At 38.1% G+C, this 19,151-nt stretch overlaps 1 protein-coding gene across 3 annotated transcripts in view; it reads right to left on the reverse strand.

Annotated features, from left to right (window-relative positions):
- The window catches only part of TINAG (tubulointerstitial nephritis antigen), a 74,382-nt gene that overhangs the window by 22,827 nt on the left and 32,404 nt on the right, over window positions 1-19,151 (reverse strand). For all 3 annotated transcript variants that reach the window (XM_021098515.1, XM_021098514.1, XM_021098516.1), the window contains 2 exons: window positions 18,268-18,313; window positions 14,483-14,606 (listed from right to left, as the gene is read on the reverse strand). In XM_021098515.1, the coding sequence (XP_020954174.1) occupies window positions 14,483-14,606; window positions 18,268-18,313 (170 nt within the window). The remainder of the gene's footprint in view (window positions 1-14,482; window positions 14,607-18,267; window positions 18,314-19,151) is intronic.

Below are 19,151 nucleotides of genomic sequence, written 5' to 3' on the forward strand. Positions count from 1 at the left end.
CCGTGAGGATGCAGGTTCCATCCCTGGCCTTGTTCAGTGGGTTAAGGATCCGGTGTTGCCGTGAGCTGTGATGTAGGTCACAAACAAGGCTCGGAGTCCACGTTGCTGTGGCTCTGGCCTAGATGGGCGGCTACAGCTCTGATTGGACTCCTAGCCTGGGAACCTCAATATGCTTCGGGTGCAGCCCTATAGAGACAAAAAGACAAAAACAAAATAAAATAATCTAGCTTAAGGGAGTTCCCGTCGTGGCGCAGTGGTTAACAAATCCGACTAGGAACCATGAGGTTGCAGGTTCGGTCCCTGCCCTTGCTCAGTGGGTTAACGATCCGGCGTTGCCGTGAGCTGTGGTGTAGGTTGCAGACGCGGCTCGGATCCCGCGTTGCTGTGGTTCTGGCATAGGCCGGTGGCTACAGCTCCGATTAGACCACTACTAGCCTGGGAACCTCCATATGCCGCGGGAGCGGCCCAAGAAATAGCAAAAAGACCAAAAAAAAAATAAAAAAAATAAAATGGAAAAAAAAATAATAATAATCTAGCTTAATATTAGAAAAGCCAAGAGGGAAACACAAATATATTAGCATCTTCCAACGTAAAATGAGCAATTTACACATATATACGTATGTAATATATAGAGAGTAACCTCTATAAGTAAATATAAATGTTAATGTAAACATAAATATAATCCTGGGTTTTGCAGCCAAAACCAAAATCGTATTAATAAAATGCTTTTTTTAGTTATACATATTTTAAGAATTGTTTACCTGTATCAGGAGTAGGAGAGTGGTGTTGACTTCACATACATCAAGCACTTAGAACAGCACCAAGCAACTTAAATACCATACAGAGAAGTCAGCCACACCTGCTACCACCTATAGCATCATCACATTATCATTACAACCAACTCACCAACCCTGATGAGATAATTTTCTGGAAAAACAACAATTTAATCAAGGAGGTGAAAGCCAGATTAAATAATTGAGCATAAGATAAACTAGTGAAAATAGAAAATAATAATTACCCCCAAATACCTTTAGGGACAGATCATTTAACATGAAGTTTTGGGGTTTTTTCTTTTTCAGGAAAAGGTACTTTACAAATAGCTCCAGAAGAAGCTTGAAATTTTCCCAATTTATTTTATGAGATTAAATAATGTTACTAAAATCTGAAAAGGCCATAATGTAAAACAAACTCTTACACTAGTTTCTTCAATAGGTAAAGTTGAGACTTGGAATAAAATGCTAACAATGTGCATTGGTGTGTAAAGCCAATGAACCTTTGCAACATAATAGAGTTAATTCTAGAAACATAGTTTACTGTTAGAAAATCCACTGATAAAATATCCCATTACTCAATCTATTGAAAAGCATTCACTCATCTCAACATAACACTGAAAATTTCCAATAATTATTTTAGAATCACTAGGATCAAAACTTTTAAAAAAATCAGGGTTAGAAGGATGTTTTCTGACCATTCTAAAAACAATCTATCATGAACCAAAACATAATTAAAGATTAAACCCTGGAGGCATTTAATTTAATGGAAGAAAGGGACATCAGGTCCTCAGTGCCAGTTAATGAGTTCTGGAAGTCCTGGACAATTTAATACCCATGAAAGAAGCTTTAGTTTTTCTTGAGTTATTTTGATGTGTGCAGTATAATATTTTCCATATCTGTCAATGCACCCAAGTTAATTTCCTTTTCAAATTTTACTAATTTCCTGTTACTTAATGTCATCTTTTTTTTTCCACACAAAAATCAGAGTTTTTCTTTTTTCCTTCAAAAATTTTGTCTATTTCTGTCCAGATTTTTTCCAAGAAAATCAGGGAATGATGTTTAATTAGTATCTTTGCCAGCAACCGAAGAAACTACTCTGGTTATACTTCTTAAAATATATTTTATGTCACCTATTTTTCTCTAAACTCTATATGAAATAGTTTTTTAGGTAAAAACATTTAAGGTGCTTTTTTAAAAAAAGTGTCAGAATTTGAAGGACCCAAAGAGTATCACTGAAGCTAAAATTTTCAATTAAATTTACCCAAACTTTGAAAGCTATCAAATTACAGAATGTAATCCTCCATCCCGTCCCTCAAAAAAATTCATTCTGAAGTCAATTACCAATACCAAGGGTGGCTTTCCTTGAGAAATCTTGAAGTAAACTCACACAGTTATAACTATTATAATGCATAAATTTAGAGTCTTTAAAGTATTAAAAAAGACACATCATGGTAATTTTTAAGAATTATTTAAATGACATCGCTTATTTATTACACCCACAATGGCTTTTATTTTCCATGTAATCAGTTCAATTTTCTCAGATCAGAATTTCAACTTTTATTCATGAGGAAGGACTCCGAATAATATTTGAAATTTGAAAATGTCCGGGCTCCCTCATGGCTTATTAGGTTAAGGATCTGACGTTGTCACTGCTGTGGTGTGGGTTCAATCCCTGGCCCAGGAACTTCTGCATGCTGCAGGTGGCCAAAACAAATAGATAAAAAATAAAATGGCAAATAAAATTTGAGGATGTCACTTATAACTATTAACCAACTTAAAATGTTATAGTTTGAGGGGAAACATAGCAAATTTTAAAAGTTGTTAAATATATATCTAATTACAAACATAGCCCAATGGGTCAACATTTTTGATATTATGTTATTACCAATAACAGTTAATACTTTTTTAATGCTCCCATATATCAAGCATACAAGTGCTGTGTATGCATGATCCCATTTATTCCTCACCAATGTTCTTATCCCCAGCTTACAAAAGGCTAAACACATCTAAGTATTCGGCAGCAATAGCTTTTTTTTTTTTTTTTTTTAGGGCTACAGCTGTGGCATATGGAAATTCCCAGAATCGGGGTTGAATTGGAGCTACAGCAGTGAGCCTACACCACAGCTACAGCAATGCCAGATTCAAGTTGCATCTGCAGCCTATACCACAGCTTGCAGAAACACCAGATCCTTAACCCACTGAGTGGGCCAGGGATCAAACCTACTTCCTCATGGGCACTATGTCAGGTTCTTAACCCACTGAGGCAGAGCAGGAGCCCCTGCTCTGAGTTTTTGTTTGTTTGTTTTAATCTCTGGAAAACAAATAGGAAAAATAACTAGATAAACAGTGAAAAAATTAGAGCAATGAAGCCATGTGAACACCATCTGATATTAAAATAAAGTGGTAGAAACTGAATGATAGTGTGTATTTTGAACAGGACCCCATAATAAATTTAGGAAGGAATGTAATAAGCAATAAAAAAAGTGCACTTCAGAGAGTAAGGAAGGAGTGGGTTATTCATTGCATGGCCTTGGTACTTTTAGCTAGGAGTTTGGAGGAAAAAAATTAGATCATCTCCACACATCATTCACCCAAATATCTTCCAGGTAGATCTTTGACTTAATTACTTTAGAAATAGAACTTTAAAAATCTAGAGTCAAGATTAAAGTATTGTCCAGCTCAAAGCCATTAAAAATAAATTTATGAAGCCAACAATAAACGAGGGTTTCATCAATCGTATTAAAAGTCAATGCTCTCCATACATTATGCGCTTGTACCCGTCAAGATCTTAAAAAATAAGCCTCTATTAGGAAAACGAATAAAGGGCAAGAACAAAGAGTTCACAGTAGAGGAAACGCAAAGGAATAACCCATGTGCTGGTGACCTTGATCCCAGCGTTGGTTCCTACGCTGGGGCTGACCTGTACCATCTTTAATGCACCTGCACACTCTTAAATGAATTTCCCCTCCTCTATGTTTTCAAACACTTTGACTCCATCCATTTCAAAACCAGTGCACTTACACAATGTGTCTTTGTTTTTGTTTCCGTCTTTTCTATTCTCGGAAATTAGCCAAGATGGCAGAGTAGAAAGACCCTGAGCTCATCTCTGTCACAAGACATGTTGGCAGGTCTCTCTCCACCTCTAGCACTCAGGTCTGCCAGAGCGTGCCCAGGGCAAAAGATTCCTTTCCTTTTTTGAATGCTTTTCAGTTTGTGCTTCTTCTCTTATAAGAGCAACTGAACAGCAGATCTAATTTATTGAAATCCCATTTCTAATGCTCTGGTGACAGTTTCTGCTCTCAGAGTAGAATGACCCAGAACTAGGACACTGAGCTAAACTGCTAGTAGATGTGAAAGACTTGTACTGATCTCTTTATGGGGAACATCACCTCACAGATAATGGGGTAGAGGAATGCCACAGGAACAGATGGAACTTTCACTGAAAGCCCAACAATGTGGCTGCAAAGACATGTAAATTCATGTACAGAGGATGGAGGACTGGGAAGCAAACCCAGAGACGGTGAGGCAGTCAAACAAGGCGCAGGCCAGGATAGGGGAGCGATTATTCAAAGAATGCCCCATGCCTGGGCTACCTCTTAGTCTCAATTTTCACTAGATTCCTCCTCCCTCTACACTCAACCCATTTACCCTCTCCAATTCCTTAACTATGTCATGCTGTCTCTCACTGTGAGATTGTCCGTTTGCTGCTCACTTTTCCCAGGATAGACTCTCCTCGTCCCATGTACCGTGAATAATTCCCACCTACTCTACTTGACTCCATAGCTGGTGCTACTGCCTCTTCCTGGGAGTCTTCTCTGGCCCCAGAATTAGAGTTGCCTTCCTATATGATGGAAACCCTCACTACTCAGTATAAATTCCTACCCTCTTTCCATTTCCACACTTGACATTGTGTGTTAGCACTGCTGCTTACTTTTCCCTCGTCCTCTCTGCCTCCTCCCCTCCTTCTCTGCCCTCGTCTCTTCTTCCTTCACTGCTTGAAAATAGGAGGAGGATGCTTTTGCTATTTGTATTCTTAACGTCTAGCCCAGTACTCGACACATATTACATACTCAAAACATTTCTCTTGTTGAACTAGTAGTCAAAGATCTTTATGTACAGATGAAAGACGTGGTCAAAGTAAGTGAGAATAGAATTTTAGACAGAAAAAAAGATTCATTTCTTTTTATCCTAAGGATATATGTGTCCTTATACATACATGAAAATGTAGTATGGTTAAAAGAGTAATTTGGGGAGTTCCTATCGTGGCTCAGCAGTGAGGGAACCCGATTAGCATCCATGAGGATGCGGGTTCAATCCCTGGCCTTGATCAGTGGATTAAGGATCTGGCATTGCCATGAACTATGGTGTAGGTCACAGTCGCAGCTCGGACCCCACATTGCTGAGGCTGTAGCATAGGCTGGTGGTTTCAGCTCTGACTGGACCCCTAGCCTGGGAACCTCCATATGCCACAGGTACAGCCCTAAAAAGACAAAAAGACAAAAAAAAAAATAGTAATTTTGAAGTCAGAGGACCTGAAAAGTATTCTAAAACACTCTCAGTCTCTTATTTCTGGTAAAAGGGAATAATTCCCATCTCATAAGGCTTTTTAAGTAGGAGGATTGGGTTAACAGTGCCACTTCAGTAATTGTGGATATAGTTGGTACCAAATGCATTTATTAATTGATTCAATCTTGTACTGCAGTAATTCTTAGAATTTTCCAATGAAGATTCTGTAAAAACAGAACACATAATCACAGAGAGCCTGGGAGATGCAGACCAGGTCATCTCTCAATAAACTCAAATTTGTGACTTTTTTTTTTCTTTAAAATTTATGCAAATTTGAACTATAGCTCTGTTTGTTCTGATATTATAATGTTACTACCACATCTTTTTATACTTTCCAGCTACCTTTGCAGCTGGTGAAGCCACGTGCATGAATTCTAGTCAAAGGAATGAGACTGGAATAATAGGAGCCACTTCTGAATCAAGGCTTTAGAAGAAGTGACTTTAAGAAGCCCTCGTCTTCATCTTCCATAAGCAGAAGGAGATCCCAACATGCGATCTAAGAGATGGCAGAGCAACAAGGTGGAAAGAGGTTGGGGTCCCCAAAACCATATGGAGGAGATCCACCCCAAAACTAGAATCATCCATCATCCATCTTAAACTATTATATGAATAAGAAATGAACTTCTATTAAGTTTATAAATAACTTAATATAAATATTATATTATTATATTATACTTAATATAATATTATTAAGTATAAATAAACTTCTATATTTGAACTACCAAACATTTTGAGTCTGTTTAGTGCAGCAGCTATTATTGGTCAAACCAGTGTACCCTCAGCCTTCCAAAAAGAAAGAACCAAGCATTTTCCAGTTAAAAGATATCCTGAGACCCAAAGTAAATGTTTTTGCATTGTCTATACTAATTATCACTTATTTATTTTCATTTCCTAAATAAATCCAGTTGAAATGTTCATTCAACTGTCTTAGACTTTGTTGTACATTAAAAACCTCTAATTAAAACATCTGCTCATAATTTATCAATTTGCCAGAGGTTAAACACAACATAGCATGAAATATCAGGCTTAGCATTCTGCTGCTATTCAGAAAAGAAGAAAAAAAGATGAATGGGGGAAAACAAGTGGTGGCCCCAATAAAGCTATTGAGTAATTTTTAATCGCTCTAAAACGATTTATAATCCTGGAATCATTGCTGGATATGTCTTTAGAAAATATGGGGAAATATATTAGAAATTAAACTCTGAAGCATATTTTTTGTAGTCTTTCAGAGGGCAACTATCTTTAACTGGATGAATACATAGATGGATGATAGGTAGGGAGGTAGGTAGATACATGATAGACAGACATCAAAGGTTTATGGCTACAAAGAAGATAATCAGTATTACAAGATAATTAGGCACTAACAGAAAATTATAACTTAGTCCCTCTATAGCATGTATTCATAATCTGTAAAATGTCATCTCTTTGTTATTACATGATTACTTCTTTCTCATAAATAATAAAAAAGCTGAAAAATCTAAAAGATAAGAAAAATAAATTAGAGAATGATAAAAATCACTGAGATTAGAATTATCTACGGCCTTTTAGTTCAATGTTTGTTCTATCTTCTCTGAACCCACCAACCCTCTCTTTTCATCAGGCTTATTAAGCTTTCTACCATCTTAGCAATACCCATGTCAATATTCATAATCCAAACCTTTCACCTTTCTGACTCCTCATTGCACCATCTGGAAAACTGTCAAGTCTTGGATAAACTCAACTACCCACTTCTCTTTGCTCTACCCAAGCCAGCTGATTACAACTGCAGCAAGCACACACAAGAGCACAGAATGGTACCACCAGCAACACAACTCGAGGCAATTCCTCCAGGTTCCTCCACAACCCCTTCCCCTACACATCTAGGGTTGCATGGCAAACAATCTCTGTTCTCCTCGAATTTCTGATCATGCCTTCTTCCCACCACCTTTTCCCTCTACAGATAACCTTACCTCCCACTTTCTGGAGACACAAAAAGAAGTGATCTAATAGGAATTTTCCTCCACTTACCACCACCCTCAATGCTCAAAGTTTCGTCTAAACTTCTCCTCTCTTCCTTCTCTCCTGATATCATAGACTTGCCTTCAGTCTCTAAGACCAATGTCTTCACTTACAGTTTCACAGTTTTCTCAAAATCTTACACTAGCTACTTTAAAAACAAACAGACAAACAAAAACCCAGAACTTCACTGGCCTCTCCTTGTCTTCGTAGATACATCGTTGTATAGTCAGTCATGAAATATTGGATTTTCCCATGGCTGAGACTCAATCGGTCTTCTTTTTTTTCTTATGCGATTGAGTACTACCTATCTTCAACCCTTACCTCTGCTATGACTTTGAGATCAATACACCTACCTGTATTCTCTGACCTCTATCTGCATTTTTATGTCTCAAAAAAGACATCTTGAATTCATCAGGTAAAACAGTGAACTCCTACCCCACTTCATTTTCCCGGATTGACTCCAAATCCACATCATGTCTTCCAGGTTTTTTCTTTAAATATTTCTCGATCCACCCATATCTCTCCAACACTTCTGCCATCTTACCAAGTCCAGGACTTTATCTTTTACTAGGATTACCACCATTTGCCTTTTCTATCACATTCTTTATTGTTAGAGCAATCTTACAAAAAAAGAAATCACACCACTTTCCTATTTAAATCACTGCAATGACTTCCCTTTGCTCTTAAGATTCTTAACAAAATACTTAACATACCTGACTAAATTCTGTGAACTGACCTTTAAGTCTTTAACTTCTGAGATTCAGCAAACACAACCTTCTTTGTGTTCATACAGTGTTTTGCATCCTCTTGACCACAGGGCTTTTACACAAGCTGCTCCCTTTGCCTATTGCTAAACTGCCTATAAATCTCAGCTCATTCTTTTCTTCCTCAAGGACATTTCTCAGACTCTCAAGTCTAGATCAAACATTAAATGTCCTCTTACCACTTTATACCCTGCCTATGTAACATACATTGTAACTTTAGATTTTTGTGTTTTTGTTTAATATCTAGTTGCACTGTGAGGGCAAGAACTGGTATTATTTATTTGTTTTAGTTTTTGTTTTTTTAATTTTTCTCATGCCTACTACTCAGCACAGCACCAGGAAAAACATGGATTTTCTTTTAGTATTTGTTGAATACATAGAAAAGAGAAATATATACCTCATCCTATTTGTGCCCAATTTTAAATTATTACATATTTGCATCAATATTTATAGAAATCTCTGACTTGAATTTTAGTGATTTACTCAAACCAAATGTCTTCACAATCACTTATTGGAAGCATGGCCAATTTCTATCACTTTGCAACATTTTTAATGTATTTGGAGATATTCAATTTAATTTAAAAAACTGCAATTATCATTCACAATCTACTAGAAGACATTGTTTTCTCATCTGTTCTTCTTTCCTTTTGGCTTCCCTTTCATAACTGTGTGTCTTCTCTATCTCTGAGTTACTACTTAACATTTTTAAGTCAATAAATTGATATTGTTGACCCCAGACACACACAAAAAACTTTAGCACCAAAACTCTGACTTTTCATAAAACGCAATTATATTTGCCTGACTGCTATAATCAGTTAGTAGATTATAAATTTGATGGGACCAGGATCTGTGTCTATTTTTGTTTCCTAATATATTCCTAGCATCTAAAACAACACCTGGAACATATAGGTAATCAATAAATGTTGAATAAATAAACTTTATAAAACATTATTGAATGATGGCAAAAATATGTCCTAGAATGATTTTGTTACTCTCTTTTGTAGCATATAGACTACATCCTCAATAAAATTATGTCCCATAAGCAGAATTGACAATGGTTTATGCCAATTATCCTAATTTCTAAAATGTCTAATTGCTAGATTTTTTTCCTTTTGCGTTGTAGTGATTCCTGAGAATCACATGCAAAAGTCAATGGCATTAATGCACTACTTTATAAACTTCTGACTGAGGCTTTGAAGAAAGCTCAGAACCTTTGGTGAAGAGAGATGCAGGATAAACTGTGATGCACATAGGGATGTGGAATAGGGCCACATCATAGAACATTGGCCAGGATGAAAATCTTAGATACCAAATGTTTTTATTGTGTCTTTTTCCACCCACATTTTAACATCTCTAAATTGAAATCCAGGAGTTCACATCATGGCTCAGTAGTTAACGAATCTGACTAGTATCCATGAGGATGTGGGTTCCATCCCTGGTCTTGCTCAGTGGGTTACGGATCTGGCATTGCCATGAGCTGTGGTGTAGGTCACAGACACGGCTCAGATCCCGTGTGGCTGTGGCTGTGGCTGTGGCTGTGGCATAGGCCAGCAACTGTAGCTCCGATTCAACCCCTGGCCGGAGAACCTCCATATGCTGCGGATGTGGCCCTAAAAAGACAAAGACCAAAAAAAAAGAAAAATTGAAATCCACTTATAACCAATGGAATTTATTAGTTTAATTGGTAATATTTTATTCTTTTTTTTCCTTTTTACTCCCATGGCAATTGAATTTTCCGGGTCAGAGATCAAATTGGAGCTGCAGCTACAACCCATGCTACAGCCACAGCAACACCGGCTCCAAGATGCTTCTGCCAGATCCTTAACCCACTGGGCAAAGCCAGGAACCAAACCCACATTCTCACAGAGACAACATCAGGTCCTTAACCCACCGAGCCACAATGGGAACTCCAGTAATACTTTATTCCTATTATTGGCATATAAAATAATGCCATGTTTCAAAATATATGACATGTTTAATTCAATTAAATGCTTTTATGACTAGAGTATCCACAATGGGGATACAGAGATTTTAGAAAGAGAAGAGGGAAAAGTGAATAAGATTATGCGGAGCAAAGAAAGACATTACAGGTGTTTATCTACCCACCACTATTCTGTCTTTTTATACATATGAATATGGAGCTTTTATCACCTTATCCTAGAATCGGTTGTGAAGGTCCCTGCCTTATTCCTTAAACTCCTTAAGAGCAGAACTATGCATCGATCCTTGTGTTTCCCAAGTGAGGGGCATCTGATAGAAGTTTAAATTCATTTGTCCAAGTACGTTAAATCTAATAGCTTTGTCTTTTACAGAATGGATAGCAAATAGAATTTGTTGTGATAAATTTGTAAGGTACTTCATGCAAGTATATTAAGCTCTCTGATAAGGAACATTAACTTATTTGGGCTATTTGATTACACTCTAATTCACTGATGTGTTAATTTTCTGAATAGAGTAATTACCAAATCAGGAATTACTAATAGAGAAATGAATTAAAATCTGTTGCTCCAGAGCATTTAACAAGGCCCAGGGGACCTAAGATATTTCTGAAAAATAAACAAATTCTCCAAAATTTATTTGCCTACTAGCAGAATGAGCCCTGTTAATTGTCATACATGCGAGGTAAATGTATGCAAGTCTCCATTCTCTAGGAGTTTATAAAAGTGGCTGCAACCAACACACTGGACATGGAAAACATACAAACAGCAAACAGTGCAGAGGGATTAAATATAAACACATTCATATCTTGTTCTAACCCGGCATGAATGAATTTCAGAATAGAATGGAAAAAACATGACCAGCGTGGCCAAATACTTGATAGAGATGATGAAGGATCATTTCTAATAAATCGAGGGAGGCTCCACATCAACGTTGCCATTGCCAGAGTTCTCTGAATGATAGGAAGAGTTATTTCAATCACCAAGCATGTGGGAAAAAATTTTCCAAATCATAGATGTTACAAGAGGAAACAAAAAAAAAAAATGAGAATGAAACATACACAGGAGAGATTAGAAGGAACAAGGCTTTCAAACCCAAGGGAAATGGACCTCAAATGGACCTGAATTCCCAGTTACAATGGCAGTATAAAGGCATTTTTATTCCATTTGCCTTCCTGAAAAGTCACTGAACGACTAAGAATGGAAAAACAAAATAAAACGAAACAGGTTTTAAAACCTCAGTACTTTCTATCTCTAGTAAACCAGGGAAATAGCCATAATCTTCCTTCCCCCCCCCCAAAAAAAAAGCAACTTTGAGGAATACAGGAAAAAAACACATTTTGTTCTGTATGAAAGCAAAAGTCGATGCTGAGAAACAAAACTCACCACAATCCTCTCCCTCCAGAACAGGAATGTTTACACTTAAATATAAGAAAAACAATCCAGAAATACATCCTCAGTCTCTTTTTAAGAAGGGCCATGAGCAGGACAAGGCAATCAGACCGTCAATTCCCTCCCATCCCACCCTAGGGGGTTGGGGGGATCAACTGAGGTTGAAATCACACTGGGAACCCACTGGGCTGCTCAACCCACCAGGGGCAGTGGCTGAAAGATGGAGAAGGTGAAACAAAAAGGAAGGGCAAACAGTAGCAGGTGGGAGTGCAGACCCCTGGAGGGTATTTATTGTGAGTTCCACCGAATTCTCTGGGCTGTGAAACAAGGGCAGAGTTGATTTGATGAGTGTGGGTCCAACAATTACAAACCAGTTAAAGCTAAGAGATGTCCCAGCCCTTTCTGCTAACTTATCCTCACTCTATTTTTCAAAAAAATAGTTGCCTTGTTAAAAGATGAGTATCAAAAAAAAAAAAAAAAAAAAAAAAAGTTCCCATCTTGGCTCAGCAGTTAACAAACCTGACTATCATCCATGAGGATGCAGGTTCAATCCCTGGCCTCACTCAGTGGGTTAAGTATCCAGCGTTGCTGTGAGCTGGGGTGTAGGTCACAGACTTGGCTTAGATCTGGCATTGCCAGCAGCTACATCTCTGATTCGACCCCTAGCCTAGGAACCTCCATATGGCGTGGGTGTGGCCCTAAAAAGACAAAAAAAAAAAAAAAGAAAAGAAATATGAGTATCAGAAGAGAACTAGTGTTGAGTGTGCTAAACTCATTTTTTAATAGAAAAAGAGTGATGAGTACAATGGACCAGGATGTATTTGGAGGTTTGGCTGCATCGGGGAATAGTAAAGATGCTTTCCCTCATGGAGCATCATGCTAGTAGGGAAGACAGACAATACAGAGACAACATAAAAAGCCTAATTAAATCAGTATGTTAGAAAGTGATAGTCCTTATGAAAACAGTTTAAAATAGATCAGGCAAGGGGCATTGGAGGTGCTGAAACAGAGGATAGGCAGCAGTATTAAATGGGACAGTCAGGGACACCACAATGAGATGAGATCTGAGCAAAGACTAGATGGGGACAGAAATACCAAGGAATCAGACCTCTGATGAAGGAGCTGTGGGCCGAAGGAAAGACTCTAGGGTGCAGGTTCTTGAAACATAAAGAGCCGGGAAAGCAGGAAAAACAAGGTACAGATGAACAGAAATTGAGAAAGAAAAGAAAGTTGAAGGGGTGTTGGCAAGCCAGATGGGGGAGTCCTCCGATGATGCTGGCCTTTGCAGGTCATTGTAAGGACCTTGGCTTTTATCTGAGGGAGATGGAAATTATTGCAGGGCTCTGAGCAAAGAAGTGATGAGAGCTAATGTTCTAAAAGCAACATCCTGGTTTCTCTGTTGAGAATAGATTGTCCAGGGAGTTCCCGTCGTGGCGCAGTGGTTAACGAATCCCACTAGGAACCATGAGGTTTCGGGTTCAATCCCTGGCCTTGCTCAGTGGGTTAAGGATCCAGCGTTGCCATGAGCTGTGGTGTAGGTTGCAGACATGGCTCAGATCCTGCGTTGCTGTGGCTCTGGCGTAGGCCGGCAGCTACAGCTCCGTTTAGACCCCTAGCCTGGGAACCTCTATATACCACAGGAGCAGCCCTAGAAAAGGCAATAAGACAAAAAAAAAAAAAAAAATGGGCAGAGAAGAATTGAACAAAATGAGTACAGACAAATCTTGCTAGGAATTTGCTGTACAGAAAGAATATAAATGGAGTATAGAGAAAGTGAAGAAGAGGGAAAGATTTTTTGTTTCTTTTTGTTTGTTTTGTTTGTTTTCATCACAGTTGGGAAATAATGACACGCTTTTATGGTGGGAAAAATACAATTGATTACAGAGGAGAGAACCGGAAAATTGCCTCTGCATATTCCCGAATATGGAGTGGGGTTAAGGCCACACGATAGCAGGAGAGGTTTACATAGGAGAAGGTTCATCTCTGTAAGAAGCGGTAAGAAAGGGGAGGGGAGTGAATTTTGAACCTGTTTCTTGCCCTAGCAGACCTGAACATATTTTACAAATATGAAAAATAGTTCTACACTCAATGAACGATGATCCTACCCTCTCTTCCTGCTTAGTCTCTACCATTCTTTTTTTTTTTTTTTTTTTTTTTTTTTTTTGTCTTTTTGCTATTTCTTTGGGCCACTCCCGCGGCATATGGAGGTTCCCAGGCTAGGGGTCCAATCAGAGCTGTAGCCACTGGCCCACGCCAGAGCCACAGCAACGCAGGATCCGAGCCGCGTCTGCAACCTACACCACAGCTCACGGCAACGCCGGATCCTTAACCCACTGAGCAAGGGCAGGGACCGAACCCTCAACCTCATGGTTCCTAGTCGGATTCGTTAACCACTGCACCATGACGGGAACTCCCAGTCTCTACCATTCTTAATGCTATCCAAAACCTTCTCCCCAAATCCTAATACGCTTCGGATTTCTACCCTTTCCTCGATCATTCCATATGTAGAATTTATTCCAATGATCAATTTCCCTTGCCCTCAGAACAGATTCTTAGGATGGGTAAACAAGTAGGTGAAAGACAAGACTTGGTTACCTTTCTCAAAATATTGAGTTCCTCTTCTACTGGCCTTTAAAATAATGACTAAATAGCGTCACATCTTTTCCGAATTTTTTTTTTTTTTCTTTTTAGGGTTGCACCTACGGCATATGTAAGTTCCCAGGCTAAAGGTCAAATCAGAGCTGCAGTTGCCGGCCTACACCACAGCCACAGCAATGCAGGATCTGAGCCATGTCTGCAACCTACACCTTAGCCCACGGCAACGTCTGATCCCAGGCTCACTGAGAGAGGCCAGGGATGGAACCTGCACCCTCCTGGATGCTAGTCGGGTTCATAACCCACTGAACCACAATAGGAATTCCCTCCAATTTTTAATCTGTATCGGCAGCTCTCATACCAAGAGGAATTCTGGCACCTAAATCTATGGCATACTCTATTTTCAGTTTTATTTTCCAAAAGCGTTAAATGAAGATTCTTTAAGAAATTGCCTTACCCAGTGAGTTTGACTGCATGTGTCCGAAGCTTTCGATATTTGTCTGATTCTTCATTTGTGCTGGTAACATGTCTATATATCCCTGTCTTGTAATGGAAGAAATCTTCATGGACTTGCATTATGGCTAAAAGAAAACCCAACAGGACAGACAATGTAATTTTAAACTGTTATCTTTCAAAACCTACAGAAATTCTCCTAGAAGAGGTAATGAAGACATTGCCAGGAATAGACTCTAAGAAGGAAATTTGCAGTTCTGCTGAATTTCTTTCCTGCTTAATTTAACTGGCCGCAATATTTTCTGGTTCTCTGATGAAAACAACGTTGTTGGCTATTTAGAATATTACTTAAGTACACATTACACATTGATAACACCATCTATTCTTAATTGACAGAAGCACTAGTGCCAGGAACCAAGCCCTCGTAGGAAGTCCATTACAGTTGGCTGGTGATCGCTATTTCTCCATTAACCTTGGGCTTCTCCACAAGCCTCTTAAAACTCCAATTAAGCTGGGCAAAGGGTGAACCTGGCAAACAGGGCTTAAAATGATTGCCCTTAATCCTCAGAAGTAAATACAAAACTTTCCTCGGTGAGTTTGAATAAAAAGCAAATGCCTGGCAAAAGAATCCTCGGACAAGATTTCATCCTTCCAGATCTGGAAAGCTAAGCCAATAGTGTATTCTTTAGAAAGTAAGAGCTTATCCTTTATAAAGCTCTCCATTCCCTCACCTAGATTATTTTTTTTCTGCACTGTGTGCTGTTTTGTTGAAGGGCTTGGGCCGTTCGGGGTAAAGGCTTCTCTTCTAGAAGACATGAATTGAAAATATTTTCAGTTGGGACTAGTTAGGCATACCTTGTAATTGTGCACAATGCTTGTCTTAGTTTGACATGCATTTTAAAGAAGAAATGAAGTCACTAGCAATTAATAGATCCTAAAATAAGGCTTCTCCTCCAAAGACAAATACTACTTTCGATTCCACTTTTTATTTCATTTTTTAATGTTCCATACCTTTTCAGATGCCATCCAAATATTCCCCAAAGATGTTACATCTTTATTTACTTTAAACCTCATTCCTGTGGGATTTTAGAAATTTATATAACTGTACTGTATGCAGATCTTTGCTTTTGTTCTCTTTCTAGCACCTAACGTTATTTTGAATTCTACAGATTTTAGAAGAATGCACACAATGCTATTTATTCAGCATCCTATTGCCTTTCACATTCTTTTGTACCAAGAAGGGAAAATGCTATATGTCAGCCCAGGCAACAATGTGCAGTCAACCACACTGCACCTACAGCAAGATGAGGCAACCAGCAATTACAAACGTGTAAAGATATTGCTAGTGGTTTTCTCTTCCATGGAATGAAAGTTTAGCTCTTCTTAATTCTAAGCACCATGAATAAAATATACTCGACAATGTGGAAAACACTGCCAGATAAAGAAATGTGGGTGAGATGTCATCACAATTCACATGAAAGTGGCTCCTTCCTTCAGTTTCTGACACCAAAGCAGATTAACGAACCAATCAACATATAACTACATAAGCCACTACAATGCGGTTTTACTTTTGGAAAACTGCACCAAGGAGTTCCCGTCGTGGCACGGTGGTTAACGAATCCAACTAGGAACCACGAGGTTGCGGGTTCGATCCCTGGCCTTGCTCAGTGGGTTAAGGATCCAGAGTTGCCGTGAGCTGTGGTGTAGGTCGCAGACAGAGCTCGGATCCCTCATTGCTGTGGCTCTGGCGTAGGCCAGTGGCTACAGCTCTGATTCGACCCCTAGCCTGGGAAGCTGCATATGCCACAGAAGCGGCCCAAGAAACGGCAAAAGACAAAAAAAAAAAAAAAAAAAAAAGAAAGAAAAGAAAAGAAAAGAAAACCGCACCAAACTTATTACACAGACTTATAACATACATGAGGGCATGTGGTAACCTCAATCCCATGCTCCTGGTTCAGGCTGGCAGGAAAAAGGTTCTCAGCAAATATTTGTTACATGGATATTGAATAATTTGAACTTCAACTTTATCATTTTCAAATTTTATCTCTTTATTTTTGATTCATGTAAAATTCATGAACGCTTTAGTATCTGACCTTAAAACAAACCTAAAGTGTTCTTAATTTTAAGTAATTATGATCCAAATTTCTCTTGACTGATTAAAAGGATGAGAGAAAGAGAAACTTGAAACAGTAATACAATGATTTGAAGATTCAGAGAGGTTTAAATAACTTGACCAAAGTCATTTAAGTAGCAAATGTCAAAATTGGAATTTCAAATTCAGCCTTGACTTCAAATGCTTGTGCTCCTTCAAATTTGTCCCATAAATTCCAGTTAATGATGCATATATTTAAATTACACGAGTTCTCCTACTTTTTTGTCAGCCTTTGAAAATTACAAACCTCTAAGGAGAAAAAAATTTTCTTTTTGTTTCAGGTTTTAGGTAAGGTTCCAGGGTTTTAAAAATTAAATTCAGAGCATGTTTAGAGTTAGGTTTGCTTTCTCAATAAATGTTAAGTGATGATAAAGATCAATAAAAATCCTTCCAACACAATTTTAAAATCAGTGGTTCTGCTAAGTATTGAATCGATACTTATTAGAAAATACTCATTCAGGAGTTCCCGTTGTGGCGCAGCAGAAACTAATCCGACTAGGAACCATGAGGTTGCGGGTTCGATCCCTGGCCTCACTCAGTGGGTTAAGGATCCAGCGTTGCCGTGAGCTGTGATTAGGTCGCAGACATGGCTCAGATCTGGTGTGGCTGTGGCTGTGGTGTAGACTGGCAGCTGTAGCTCCGATTAGACCCCTAGCCTGGGAACCTCCATATGCTGCAGGTGCAGCCCTAAAAAAAGCAAAAACAAAGACAATACTCATTCAGAAAAACAAAAATACATATTGGCTGATAGTTCCTTAGGTATGTATAAACTGTTTTAATTATGGTTCATTTAACCAAATTCTTTAATTTATTTATCAATTCTACTACATTGGTAATATATTCTGGGCCTTTCAGTGTTCACTCTCTGAATTTCTATTTTAGGCCTCGCTGGATTTGTTCTTCCAAGCATTTCAAGGCAATGTTTAATGCAGGGAATATAAACTGTGAACTTATTTTTGTTCATGCCATTGGTGCAAAATAAAATCAATAGGTAAGCAGAGGAACTATGTATTAGAGATAATATCTTCGTATCAAAACCAAAGTACAGAAATTCAGTATATTATTTCCTCATTTACTGTTAGTTTTCTATCCCTAACACATTTGCAAAATTGATCAAAATGGAATGTATCTTCTAAAGCACAAAAATCAAACTGGATTTATTTGATTTATTTTGAGCTCATAGAAAAAGGATAGTGTCTACTTTGTTTTTACAGCTAAGTCTTGATTATTTTTTTCAATTTATGACTTAATCCACTTAACTGAAGTGAGAAAACTTCTAACACTGTAGGAGTCTTGAATATAACTAAACAATTAAATGAGTTCTGTCAGTTAGCATCTCATGTCTAAATGTCTTTTTGGTCCATGATCACTTTGGATAGGCTTAGCAGAATTTCATCAAATGTGTCACTAATATTTATTTAAGAATTTAATTTCTGAGTCTATCTTCTTCAAATAAAATGGCAGCTAATGAAGCTATGAGGTGAGCATTCGAACCATTGAACCCTTGAGAATATTAGAATATTAGAAAAATAAAAAATAAAAATTTTCTTTCAATTATTAACTTTTATATGAGCTAAAATGTAATGCTGTGTATTAAACGAATGAATAAGACTCAGTCATACTTCATCCAAGCTTACCTTGAACTGGTCCATTTTGCATGATTTCTCTCATTATCTCAGTTTCCTGGAAGGGAAAATGCCAGTGAGAACAATGAGAACACGTGGAGTTCCCATTGTGGCTCAGTGGTTAATGAACCCAACTAGCATCCATGAGGACATGGGTTCGATCCCTGGCCTCGCTCAGTGGATTAAGGATCTGGCGTTGCTGTGAGCTGTCAGACGCGGCTCAGATCAGGTGTTGCTGTGGCTCTGGTATCGGCCAGAGGCTACAGCTCCAATTCGACCCCTAGCCTGGGAACCTCCATATGCCACTAAAAGAGAAAAAGACCAAAAAAAAAAAAAAATCAAAGCCCACGAACCCTATTGTTTGGCATGTAATGTTAGGTGTTGTGCTGTCAGTTTAGGAATTATGTAATCCAGTGGTCAGAACCAAATCATGTAAGGCCTGTATGTTATGGTAAGAATACTAAGCTGTATTCTGTAGGTGACTGGAGGCCATCGAAATTTCAAATATGCTGAAAGTGAGAATGTCTGCATGGTGCTGATATGATGAAGTAAAATTTTCCCAGGCTTTTAACATGATGCGCTGGAATCCAAGGAAATCTTTTTCCCATTATGACTATGTCTACTTCAATTACTTTGTGAAGCAAGGCAATGTGATAAAATGAGCTATCACCTCAAAAAAGTCTGAAAAGCAGTTTGATTTAGCTTTTGTCATATGTGTGTGTGCCTATATATACACACACATATACATAAATATATAATAAGACATACTTACAAAACTCTATTCCCATGGGCATTTTAAAATTTAATGTAAAAAAAATTTAATGTAATTATTTGTACGGCTAATAGTACAAAGATCAGAAATTACAGCCAAATTGAAAGTCTTTAACAGACACTTT

The sequence above is a fragment of the Sus scrofa genome, chromosome 7, assembly GCF_000003025.6.
Source record: "Sus scrofa isolate TJ Tabasco breed Duroc chromosome 7, Sscrofa11.1, whole genome shotgun sequence".
NCBI classification, from domain to species: domain Eukaryota; kingdom Metazoa; phylum Chordata; class Mammalia; order Artiodactyla; family Suidae; genus Sus; species Sus scrofa.